The sequence below is a fragment of the Taeniopygia guttata genome, chromosome 1, assembly GCF_048771995.1.
Source record: "Taeniopygia guttata chromosome 1, bTaeGut7.mat, whole genome shotgun sequence".
Classification (NCBI taxonomy): Eukaryota; Metazoa; Chordata; class Aves; order Passeriformes; family Estrildidae; genus Taeniopygia; species Taeniopygia guttata.
The window spans coordinates 14910737-14924284 of NC_133024.1; the positions used below are offsets into that span (position 1 = coordinate 14910737).

At 45.3% G+C, this 13548-nt stretch overlaps 1 protein-coding gene across 1 annotated transcript in view; it reads left to right on the top strand.

Annotated features, from left to right (window-relative positions):
- Nucleotides 1-9787: 9787 nt before the first annotated feature.
- Nucleotides 9788-13548, top strand: part of POU2F1 (POU class 2 homeobox 1) — a 113256-nt gene continuing 109495 nt past the window's right edge. Inside the window, exon 1 of the mRNA XM_030263572.4 lies at nucleotides 9788-9923. Coding sequence (XP_030119432.1) covers nucleotides 9860-9923 — 64 coding nt within the window. The 5' untranslated portion in view covers nucleotides 9788-9859. The remainder of the gene's footprint in view (nucleotides 9924-13548) is intronic.

Sequence of the window (13548 nt, forward strand, 5' to 3'; positions counted from 1 at the left end):
AACTGAAATGCTCACTGAGAGGGTTAAAGAACATGGTATAGTCCTGCATGTAACTAGCTAGCTGTGCAGACCGGCAGAAGGAAGAGACAGATCCACGAATCCAGCAATTCCTGCCCTGTTCTTATTCCTCCTTGTGTTTTTGAAGCACTGCAGGCTCCCAAATAACTCATCACAGAGCATTCCCTGCATTTCTCATGGTCCAAGAGCTTTGTGCATAGCACAGGTACACGTTCCCTTCTACCTGCTTCCACACACAATCTAACCATAAATTAGTACAGTTTGAAAAAGCAAATATTAGTTTTAATCAAATTCTACCAATGTATTTTAAGAAATGAAGTAAATCCATCAAAGATGCTCTCACCTCTGTACCTTCTGGCAATTACGCTTCTTAATGCATTTATTTTCACAATATGGGTGTGAAATAAGGAAATGCAGTTATTATCTACATACCAAACACACGAAACACACCAAAGCGACCTCAAGGCACAAGACACAGCACATACTGGTGCCCTTATTCTCTAAGTACCTGAGTCAAAAACCTGGTGAAACACATTGTGAGTCTTGTTTGATCCAGCCTTGGGGCTTCCTTTGTTTGGAAACCAGCAGCAGGCACCATGCTTGTGTCACAGGCCAGGTCCAGGCATGGGCTCTGGACCTGTGAGCTCAGAGGCGTTCTGAAGGCCCAGAATAGCAACATGAGAGAGAGACTGAAGAACTTAAGACAAAGTGAAAAAGAATGTCTAGATACAACATACATGCCAAGCTCCTCACTTCTTTGTCCTGTGCTAGCAGGACATCAGCAGAACATATTTTCTCTTAAAAGCACTATAGTAGTTGTTTTACAACTGTTTTGTGATTGATGTCCACTCTGACCCTTTCTCTCTCATCTGATGGCACTGGCAGTCCCTGCTTGATGTAGCCATCCCAGCTGAAAAGGTAACCCATCTCCACAGCTAGAAGTAATAAATTCTTTAGCCACCACAGCAAAATTCATTGATATAATCTTGAATTAAATCACTCATGTCTGCAGCCCTCAGTCCAGGATATCACAGTAAATTGGTATCAGCTGAAATCAGATTTACATTAGTAAATGTATCAGGCTATGAGCTGAACAGTTTGCACTGGCCACACCACTCATTCAGCCATCTCTTATTTGGGATAACTACTTCCAGCACCTTAGTAATGCAGCCAGTTGAACAGTGATATCAAACTTCTCCAGGAGGAATCACTGGGGCTTGGGAACCAGGGACTTTACTTCCCTAGAAACAATCTGTGACTTCAAGGACTAAGGCTCTGTCTACATACGGAAATTGAATTTTCAAATGTATTCAAATGTTGGTAATACCAACCCTGCTCCAGCACCAGGAAGAAGGTGTGGAGTCTATTGAAGAATGGCTCTTGGCTACTGCCATCTTCAGGACTATCCCATGTTAATTATTCAGATCTCTTGTAAAAAGACACCTGTGGCAACTGGCAGAGTGTCTGCACGAACATTAGCAGCCTTGAGGCTGAGAAACTGTTAAATAACCTTAGTAATAGAATATTAAAACCTTGATGATGAGCAAGCTAGCATGGGTGGAATAATTGCTGCTCAGACAGAGGTGCCTTTTTTCTCATTCTATTCCTGTTGTTGAATCCTTATCTCCTGGATAAACAAAAACAAACTCCCCAGTTATTGTTCTCGTTCACCTTTTGACTCTTGATTAGATTTACTGCAGATACATCCCTTTGGCAATGAAAATGGAATCAACACATTTCTGATGCACTCCCGTGAAATTCTCAGCCCCTACTCCACCCTCAGACCACCAAGGTCCTCGTTTTCTGAATGGCAGTTAATTACCTGTCCTTCTAGCACATGGATGAGATACAACTTTCAGAGAGATCACTTGCCCTGATTAACAGACTGTTCTGTTTCACTTTGAATCTTTATCTTATTTTTAATCCTCAGCACTTGGAGCCAAACCTGATACCTTTCTGAAGAGAGAAGCTCAGGGTGACACAAGCTGCCTTGCTCAGGCTGCTTCTCCTTTCTATATTTTTCAGTGTTTTCCCAGATGAGGCCCCAGGATTATTGCAAACGAGTCCCAGGAAGAAATGCTGCTCAATTAGGCGAAAAGAAACTCGAAGGAAAAAAGGAGTAGAGCCAGCAAATTGCTTGAGATAACAATCTCCCCCCACCCGTGTGTCTCTGTAACTAAGAGGATTAGCTGAACTTTCTGTGTCACACCAAAACTGACAATAAGCAACAGTGACTTCCCCCCGCTGGCACTTGTACCTTCACATGTTTCATTTTCTTGCCCACACTACTGCCTTGCCCCTTGCTGATTGTATGACAAACTTGGGGATGAACATGATGGCTCTTTCCTTTCCTTTAAGATTTATGACTCAAAGCCAAATAAAACCCAACTCAAGTTATTACATGCTCTGTTTCCTCCTAACAACAGCTCACTTTTAACAGTGTAAGCTAAGCAAGGAAACATGGAAATATGGTCTCCTTGATCTCACCTGATCTATCTGCTGCTAGAGATGCAAACAGCAGCCTCAGGTCTGCCAACACAGGAGCAGGCATAAAGATATCCCTTGGGAGCAGGACCAAATGTCTGGAATATATAAAGAAGAAGTCCCATCAAAATTCAAAGTAACTGGGGTTCTGTGTAGATACAGCACTGCCAGCAAGGAGTGGGATGTTTATTTCAAGTTAGGATTTATCATTCTGTGGTAGGAGACTACCTAGGGTAGTCTTGCAGTGAAAGGAAGTAAACTTTGTTAAAGAACTCTGTCGCCAGCTATGGAATCAGCCCCATGTTCCTCTGACAATGGCATACATATGATGAAAAGAATATGGCTTGTGGCTGAAGATGATCAAACATAAAATAATTCCAGTTTCTAAAGTAAACTAATTCCTTTTGCTGACTTGTGTAGAACATCACTCTAAACCTGGTGAACAACTCCTTTCCCTGAGCTTGCCAGAGAATGTGTACAGAGAGAAGAAGTTCTATGAGACAAGGCAAAGGAGGAGCATTATCCCAACCTGCACATGCTCCCTGCCTTCTCTTCCCTGAGTTTCTACAGAAGCCCACAGCAGAAGGTGGTGAAAAATCTGAAAGATGAATGTCTCTGATACCTGAAGGGCTGCACACAGGCACACTGACTAAGTAAGCACCTGTGCCACAGTGAAGAAGAAAGTTGAAAGCAAGAAGGAGACAGGAGAATTAGAAATGATTTCACACTGATGTAAAGCAGATACCAACACACAAAAAGGGAATGTTGTGATAAAATGAGTTGGGATGTGGGACTCAGGTGAGCACCACCAGCATAAGGATTGAAGGGAAATGCTGACACAGCAAAATCTGTAGGAAGTGTTAGGGTTGGGTCATAAAATCCATGGGACTTGCCAGTTCTTGTAAAGCATTTTACTGAACTAGGCATCTGTGCTGTGTGCCCTCTCATTGCTACACAACTCCCTGGACCTAAATTAAATCACTATGGCACTTCTGCCATGTTAAACGGTCCGAGCAGGTACTCTCAGGCCACATAAATTCAGTGAAGTAGTGTTTTGGGTGTCCCTGTACAGCTTTATTTGTGATCAAATGGTATGGTGTTGTGGGGGAGAAATACTTCCAGACAGATTTAGACTTTTACTCCAAAAATCTGTTCAGGCTGAGGCACTGTAAAAACTGCCCGGTATATTGCCATGGGGCAAGACTGACTTGTCACTCTGTAGCAACCCCTGTCTTGCCTATATGGAGCAGCAGTTTTAGTTCAAAGGGATCCAGGTCCATTCTCTTTCCCCATTTACATGAAATGGGACTAGAGTGGAGCGTGGCAGCCTATTAACAGTGCCCCACAGCACTGCAAGAGTTCTGCCTAGAGAGTGAAGGACACCGTGTCCAATTGAAATTACAGAGGAATTTGGGGTAGGCAGAATGTAATTACACAATTGGAATTTAAACTGTGAAATTAAAAGGAAATATTCAAGGATGAAGGGGCAGAGAGAATCCCTAATCTCCAGCCAGGCTAGGCTGTGTGACAGAAAAGTCCCTTTCTGAAGAGGGAATAAGCAAAGAGCTGTCCTGGAAGAAAGGGAGGTAGAGAATAAAGACAATGTTTTCAAAAGCACCCTAACTCCAGCTGTGTGTTTGTTTCATAGGCTATGTCTATTCTACAGAAAACCTTGCGTTTGCTAAAAGGCATCAGATGTGTCCCTCTTGGCCCCCTCTTCACTGAGGTCAAAAACAATTTGGTTCCTCATGTAAGCAGCACCAAAGTATTCCCAAGGTCTACAGCAGAAAGCGTGCTGTACAACTGGTCAAAAAAAGGAGTTCAGCCCTGGTTTTCGTATAGGTACAAACCAGAATTTGCCCTTCTGCCTGAGTTTTTCACACTGCTGGCACTCTTGCTTTAGTATCTGAGCTTTTCCCAAGTCTTAGTTAGTAATCATCCTAACAAAAAACAGGTATTTTTAAGGGTTTTGCTGTAGTAAGGGGAGGAAGAGAAAAACACTGAAAGCAGATCTGTGATAGTTTTGAGTGGCAACTTGAATCAGGCAATTGCAAACCCCACTCCTTAGAGATCTGAATCAAGCTGTAGGACCTCATAGTTGTCCCTCTCAGAGCAGAGAAATAGGTAAAGATGCAGCCAGCCTTGTGGGTCTCTGGGAGAGGAACAATAACTGCTGAATAGAGTCCTTCAATCAAGGCACAACCGAGAGAACTGGGGGCTCTTCTTCTTGGGCTGCTCAGCTACACGTGCAACCGAAGACAAGTTTCTTAATTTCTCTGCTTTAGTTTACCATTGCTAAAAAAGTACAGCAATAATTTCCTGTATTTTCAAAGCTGGTGATTTGTAAGATGTAACTGGTTAAAACTGGAAGGTTCAGAAGCTGCATTGATGACAACTATTGAAATGCATACAAAAAACTAAGCTAGAGCTAAAGTAAGTACAGGCAAAGCAGCAGAGAGGGAGAAATAGATTGAAAAACCCACCTGAAAAGATAAGTGTCCTTTTAATAATTACCTCTCCCTTTCCTGAGGATGTGTGAAGGTTCTGAATTACAGGGTTTTTAAAAAAAATATGAAAATGGAAAACATGCTTCTTTTTGTCCATGCTCCATTTCTTATCTCCAAAAAAGCAGTTAGCTGCACTTGGGAGGGGCAGAGTATTATGAGATGGTACAACTTTCCTGCTATAATTTTATTATCTTTAAGATTCAGAGGAGTGGCAACAACTCTCAAAAATAACAGATTCAGGGTCATCCTTTCTCCAGTCCAGAGACAACAGAATAGGGTCAGAACCGAAGGCAGAAAGCAATCTGGTCAAAGGCAGCCAGAGGAGTGTGCAAGGGGAAAAAATCATCCAATATATGCAGTGGACAGTCTCCATTTCTCTTCTGCTGTTCGTGCTTAGCACTCACAAGGTGCGTAGGAAGGAGATCTGAAGAGGGGGAAAAGTATAATAATGGAAAGAGACAGTACTGGTGGGTCCCAAGCCTTGGGGATAAGGGTGGACTCTTTTCCATGCTTGGGAACAGGAGGAGGGCGGGGAGCAACGCAGGAGAGAAAGGAAAAACAGCTTTGTGGTACTGAACTGCATAGCTTCCGAGCACCTAGGTGCAAGTCTGTGTCCCACTAATGTCGGCTGTGACACTGGAGGGACTATGCATAGTATTTATGTTGCTTTTCTTCACTTCTCCTCCTCAATCAAGAAGGTATTAATCCTATTTTTCCCTTGTTTTTTCCCTGCCAGCTCCCTAAATTGCAAGCTTTTTAAGACAGTGTCTTTTGCTATCGGTAGCATGTTCAAAAAACAACACTGTAGCAGGGAGGCTGCCGGTTCCTCTGTCAGGTTGATTATGACGATGAGAAATAGGAAACAGACAGAAACACACAGATAAGTTTAATTAAATGTGAGACGATCTGTGCAGTCCCCAAGTGAAAGGAATACAGAGGTTTCTGAGGACATATGTATGAAAACACAAGGGGCAAAGAATGACTGTTTTGAGGCAGAAGCTTCTAATTATCTGTATGACCAAAGGGAAAGCAGAATATACGTGATTGTAGTAACAGGACCTTCTGTAGGAGAGAAATCTTATGTGAAGAAAACAGGATAGAGAGAAGGGGGACATCGTGTGAGAAAAGCAGCATCTGGGATTCACATCTGAGTGGCACGGTGGAATTGGAGCAGAGCAGATAAGTTTGCTCTTAATTTCGCTATACACTAGAGCTGTTTCATGAAAAGGATAATTTCCTTCCCTATGTGCTTTTTGCTTAAATACTGTGATTTGTGTTTCTTTTGCTCGCTGCCTTCCCACCTCATGTTTCTTTTGTCCTCTGCCTCCCTATCTTAAAAAAAAATTGTCTGTGAAACACTACTGAATTAATTCTAGCAGGAGATAGAAAATTCAAAAGGTCACATAGCAATCATAGAAAATTTGGGGTTATGGGCACAAGTCAAGCAGGCCAATTAGGGTTAGGAATTAAGAGGTATCTGGTTCAACATCAAAACAATGGACGCAGATACGCTGCAGAGCTTTAAAAGATCCTCAAATACCATTTCTTCCCTTTACATGTGGTGTTGATTTTGAACACTGTATTGTTTTTCACCACCAGAAAATCTTTTTAAAGCAAATCCCTGTGAGAGGCAATTCTGTGTGGCTGACAAGTCCAGCCAGAGAACAGAATCACAGAGTCCTTCTCGCTGCTTTGGGCTCTGTTTCAGCGCATACTTCACCACCAGTGTGAGCCCAGTCTCACTGCAGCTGAACAACCAACTTTCTTATGTTGTTTTGTGAAATGAATCCAGGGTGCTCAGCTCCTCATAGGACTAAGCCTGTATCATCTTTGTGTCCAGTTATCTCAAATTTCAAGCATTTCCAGCAAGTTGCTCATAAGTAAGACACCAATCAGGCACTACGTGGCATTCACAATTGAAAGAGAGGTAAAATTTATCTGATAAATTATTCATCACTAATGATTTGGCCAGCTTTCCTGGATATATAGCCACGGGGATGTATGACACCTTGGGGAAGGCATCAGATAGAGATGCATTCAAAGAAAACTAGAGGAGAGGATGCAGACATAGATCCAGACTAATCTTTACAGGGAGAGGGAGAGCACCTATGTGGCTTGACTGAATTAAGTTCCCTTTATAGGTGGTCAATTAGAAAACACAGAGCAGATTAATAACTACCAGAAAATGACAAAAAAAAAAGCCACAAACAAAGAAACAAACAAAAACCCCACAAAAATAAAAACACCAAACCACTAGCAACTTCTCGTTTTCAGACATCTTTCCTGCGGTAGCTGTGGGTTCCAGCTAAGTGTGCAGAAGCTGAGCGAGAGCAAAGGCTAAATCAGGTGTGGTAATGGGAGCAAATTCTCCCCAGCAAGAAGCTGCTGGGATCAGGAAAGAGGTTACTGGGAAGTGGCATGCCGGACTGAGGGGAGTCTTTGGGTGAGATAGGGAGATACAGGAGAGAATATTCAGCGTAGGCAGGATTAGAGCTGTGCAGAGTCTTAATCTAGGCAGCCCTTTCTCTGCACGTTTATCTGTCCTGGTGCAGCCCCTGCGTGCTGCAGTGCTGGTATAACCTGGCCATAAAACTGGATTAACTGGCCCGCGAGGATCATGGCTGAACTGAAGAGGAGCACGACAATATGCCTTTGTTTACATGTTCACCCCTCTGAGGGCAACACAGATCTTCAGGAGACAAAGTGCTTAATTGCTGGTTTAGGGTGTCAGCAAATGAATGTGCATGAGTAGGACTGGTGTTAGGGGAAGGTTTTTGCTCTTTCGCACTGCAGTCCATTTCTGCTAGTGTTTTCTGCAATAACAAGAGGTTATTTTATAGGATGGCAAGAAAAAAAAATCCCATTACCAGAGGACCTTATTTTTAAATAAAAATGACAAAATTACCTTTCTGATTCACCCCTTGTAGATACACCCTGCTGTCTCCCTCATTCAGCCTTTCCTTTTTGGCTCTCTCCTACCAATGAAAAAAAATCTAGTGGCTGTCTCTGATACGACTCCTAATTTCTTCAGCAACAGCATGCAAGAACAGATCCCCAACAGCTCCTCTTACTCCACAATGTTTTGCACCCCAGAAGAAAACCTGGCTTGGACTCTGACCCATCTGAGTTAATGACTCTTGGAAAACGTTAAGACCGAGTCCTTAATGAATGCCATTCTATACCAGCCTCCCTTTCTTCTTTTTCTGGAAGTACATTACAAAGCTCAGGGATAACGTGTACTTACGCAATATTACAATGTGATTAAGTATAATTTTTACTCTGCCAAATCTGTCAGGAATTAACAAAGTTTTGCCACTCTGGCTAATTGTTCATCCTGATTTGGAAGCTTTGAATCTCAAGCTAATTTTATTTGCTGGTCCCTCTGGTCTCATATTTACTCCCCTTTAACGAGGGAGACATGAAACCTGACTCCCCTTCCAGGACAATTTGACGCGGGAAGTGTAAGAGGATAAAGTATTTGAGAAAAGCACCCCAGGAGCATTGGGTTGCCCAGAACGAGGGAATGTTGGGGTGGGGTTTTTTGAACAGAGGAGAATCGCTTATGTGCAATCACTCTTTTCCAGAGGAAAAACAGACCCTTGCTCAGGCACCCTCCTCCATGAGAACCACAGGTTCTGCGATTCCATTTTCCCTGGATACAATTCCTCTTTATTCACAGGGCTTAGTCAGGCAGTACCTGGGTGCAGGTGCAGTCCAGACGGGCATTTCCACACCACTCCTCACAGACACAGCGCCTTTGGAGCGGCCGTTTGCCAGGAGGCTCCTGACCGGCACCTGTCCCCCACAGATTATTCCAAGCTTTAATCCTTCAAAAATCTCCCTACCTGCCCACTACTGATTACCTCAGTTTACCTCAAAAATCTTCCTTCTCTTCCCTATAGATCACCTCCAAAATATGAATTTTGTTCCCGATAATTACCTAGATGACCTAGCATGAAAATCCAATGGCTACCTTTACCTTATCCCCAAATTGCTCATTCTGGCCCTAAAGATTCAATGAGATTTTTCCTACAAAATACTTATTTTTCCTTACAGATGACCTCAAGTTTTCCCCCCGGATTTTCCCGTCAGTAGTAATTACCTCATTTTTACCTCACTATGTCCATTCTCTCCACTAGAGATCCCCTCAAGTTTTAGCCCCACAATTTTCCCTTCCCATCCACTACTGACAGACAGCTTTGGTTTTACCTCAATATGTCACTTCCCTCCCCTACAGACTAACTCAGATTTTACCCACAAAATTTCCTCTTCCCGCCCCCTCCTGATTACCTCAATTTCACCTCAAAATGTTCTTTCTCTCCCCTCCAGTTTTATGCCCAAAACCTTTCCTCCCTGCCCACTACAGATAACCTTGTTTTTATCCTAACACATCCATTCTCTGCCTCCTCTCTACCTCCGATTTTTCCCCCTAAACATTCAATTTGTCCCCTGTAAATTACCTAGATTTTACAACCACAAAAAAAATAAACCCTAATGACCACGGGGAGGCCCTTTTTGGCTGGGGGGGGGGGGGGGGTGTCGGCGGTCGGACCGCCCCGTGCCCTGAGGGGGCGCGCGGGGGGCGCCTCAGTGCGCATGCGCCTCCCCTCGTCGCCCGCCGGCTGCTGGGGGGGAGCGAGCCGGTCCGGCCGCGCTGCGCATGCGCGGCGCCGCTCCGCGCCCTCGCCGGGAAAGCGGCCCAGGAGAAGGGAGGGGAGGGGGGGAGCGCAGAGGGCGGGGCGCATGCGCGGAGTGGCGGCGGCGGCGCGGGCAGGGAGGGAGGAGAGAGGGAGGGGAAGGGGAGGGGGGAGGGTTTATCGCGCGGCCGATTTTTGGTTAAAATATTCAAAATGGCGGACGGAGGAGCAGCGAGTCAAGATGAGAGTTCGGCGGCGGCGGTGGCGGCGGCGGCAGGTAATCATTACTGCGTTTTACATATTCATATTCATACTCGCGCGCGCGGGGCGCACCCCCCCCCCCGCCCGCCCGCCCGGCCCCGCTTAGCATAATTTATTAGTACTCAGGATTATTATAATTAACGGCACAGGAGGGAGCGGGGGGGGGGAAGGAGAAGGAGAAGCAGAGCAGGCTCCCCGCGCTGGGGAGACACACACACACACGCACACACCGTCCCTCCCGCACACGGAGCCCGCACGCCGGGGCACCGGCCATGGGGGCGTTGGGCGGCGGCGGCGCGGCGAGGCGGAGGGGTCGGGGCGGGAGGGAGGGGGGACACACACGCCGGGAGGGAGGGGGCAGGCAGCCCCACACCCAAAAGCGTTCGGGGGTAGCTTGGCCGCCACCCGGCCCGCACGCCCACAATAAACCCGCTTTACATATTCATAGAGTGGGGGGGTGGGGAAGGGAGGGATGCTGGAGGAGCGATCCCGGCGGGTCGCCCGAGTGGGGCAGGGTCCCCCCGGCGGCGGGGCGGAGGGGGCTGGGGGTGCTGGCCCCTGGCTGGGGCCTGGGGAGGCAGATAGACTCGGTTTCCTTATCGCTCCTCTCGTTGCCCCCCTTCCCCGCAACACCCTCCCCCCCCCAAGCCGGGGTTTATTTCCCCAGAGTCTGGGCCTTGCAGCGTGGGGCGGGTGGGTGCGGGGAGGGGGGCAGGAGGAGAGCGCCGTTCGGCTTTTTCATTTAAAGCTCCCCCCCTCTCCTCGCAAGGGGCGGGTTCGGTGGGGGGTGACTGCGGGGTGCACGGGCAGAGCCCCCCCGAGCCTTTCTCCGGCGGGAGAGGGACCCCCCGAGGGCTGGGTTTGCCCCCCGCCCCCGGGGGCCGGATCTGCCCCGGCGGCGTTTGCCCCGCTCCCCGTTCGCCCCAGGGCACGGCGGTGCCGGTCCCGTCCCTCTCCCCCGCGCTCTCGCTCTCTTCCCTCTCTCTCCTTCTCATTTGAATAATGTCTAATTCGGGGAGGTTTATATTATTGAAATGGCCGCCCGGCTTTCCCCGCCTCTCATGTTTAGTAATTCAGACCTTTAATAACAGCCACTCAGAGCCCAACGCCGTGTTTATATTTTACATTCGCCCCATGTGCTTTTGTGGTTCAATATGATTCTTCTTTCTCGCTCTCTCGCTTTTTTTTTTTAAATTTTCTTGGCAAACCCACAGGGCCCCGAGATCAAACCCAGGCTGTGTGATGAGAGGAGGGGGAGAGCCAGGCCCCGGCTCCTCTGGCAAGCGCCTAGGCCTCACTCTGCTGCTTGATTTATTTACTAATAACCAAAATGACCCCCCCATCTCCACTCCACCCCTGCCAGCAAAAACAAAACCCTCCTGGGGCTTAAGCAGCATCAGATCTGCTCACAGATTCTCAAACACTCATGTCTTTTAAATAAGGAGCTTATTTTTAATTTATAGCAACTCAAGACTGTAAAGCTGTTCCTTTCATATCTGCTTTTCAGAGGCTTGGGCATTTTTGGTCCCTTTGTCCTTGATTCTTTTCCTTAAAGGAGAGTTGCTTCTAATTTACGTTTTCTGGCACTGAGAGGGCTATAGAAGACACACTCAAAATCTAAACAGCTTTCCTCCTCCCTCTGAACACAAACAGAATTGAATACATTGAAGATAATCTTATTCACCTTCTTTTTGCTTAATGTGGATGAGGTCTAACAGTGCACTGTGTCAGATGCTTTTGTCACTGCTTGTATCTTTGACTGTTCTGGGCTGAGGTTTTTTTTTTTTTTTTCTCTCTCTTTCATTTAGATTTTGCTTTCAAGACAGAAGATACCACTAGGCAGTACAGGGTATAGAAAGGAAGATAAGTTTTCTGTGATTGTGTCATAAGAACGCCATGTGAAAATTGAAATTAATCCTCTTAAATTGTCTAGAGTAATTCAGTTTTAAACCAGATATTAGTCTACTTAGAAATAAAACAAATGGGCTGCTTGATTAGGGGGAGGCAGTAATTTAAAATAGAAAATATTTATGCAGGGATGGGTTTCAAATAAAACTGGGTAGGTTTTCATTAGTGACCATTGTTTTCACCCTGTGGAAAAAAAGGACCGAACAGCAGGGTACTTCAGAGTAGCAGTGCCAGATTAGCATGTAAACATCTTTGAAACACTACTAGGAAGAGCGTTCACGTGCAAGTGCAGATGGTGTATTTCGTAGTTTGGTTCTAAATTTAATTTGTCACAAAATACTGCACTGCAGCTAATGAAAAGCATTTTGATTTAAAAAATAACAACTCAGATTATTTATCCTTTTTTCTTCAACCTCGGCAAAGACAGGCCTTGAATACAAGAAGGAAAAAAAAAAGCTGTAGAAGCTGTAATGAGACTGTTCAGGTGACTGACTGTTTCACAGACCAACAGCACAAGGCTGGCTGGACAAAAAGCAGTAATATGATTTCATGCCTTAAATAGCATATGTTTTTGCACTCGCTTCACAAGATGTGGTCAAGCCGATGATGTCATTGGCCAGAGGACAAGGTGCAGTTAATTTGATTTATTGACCTGGGGTGAGGTGTAGCACTGAAACCTTCTCATAGGGAAACCATTTATCTGAGGACAATTTCCTTTATAGCAGCAATTTAACCACTGCTGAGACTGTAGATATTTTATCCAGCATGATAAAAATGTACATTGCATCTTGCAAGCAAAATTTCTTTGTCACTGGCGTTTTAGTAATTTTTATAGAATGGAATACTAGACAGTGGCCTTGTGCAGTCTTATGGCTGAGTTGGGGTTTGTAACACTGAATTCAGGTATTTACATGCCAAAATACAGATGTATTTCTCTCAAACATGTGCCTGTTTTGCAGCTTAAAATTTTACTGGAATGTGCTGGGGATAGAAATGTGTCTTCACCAGTGAAGCCCATAGGTAACATGTTAGCATAATGTGCCTTTTCCCAAACCTTGGCATCACCTTCACTTGTCAGAAGGTGCCCTGACTGCTGTGTGGGTATTACTGCTCAGTCTTGAGTGTTTGTCTGAGTCTCAGACTTCTGTGTTAGTTTGTCACAGGTAGGTGTCAGATTTTAAGCTGCTCCGTGGACCATCTTTGTGTGTGTTGGGTCAGAGAATAAAATAAACTTTTTCTTCACTATTGTCTACCTGGCTGTTGTGAGAATGGAGGGTTGTCCTACTGTTACAGTGCTTCCTAATTTTTATCAGGAGAATATACTCTATTTTGGCTGTCTTTTCAGCTTTTAATATATGAGAGACAGAAGGAAGTGTCCTGTGAAATGTTCCACCGCCTGATTACATCTACTCAGTTATTAAGGTGATGCTGCATTTTTTGTTTTATCTTATTTTTTCTTCTCTTTTTCAAAACTGACCAAGACTTAGCAGTCTGACAGCTGGTTGGGAAACAGGCCAAGCTATGCCAGTAGCCATGCTGCTGCATGTGAAGCAGAATTGGGAAGGTGTGTGTCAGGATGGTTATAAAACAGGAGAAGCTAGAGCTTCCCTCTTGCTTCCCAGAAGGAAGGGGGGGAAACCTAAGCTTCCCATCCTGTTATTTAGGTGGGGAAAAAAAAAATCTCAGGTTTGCTGTCACCATCAATTTCTCCAAGATTAGCCTGCAGCCGTAAT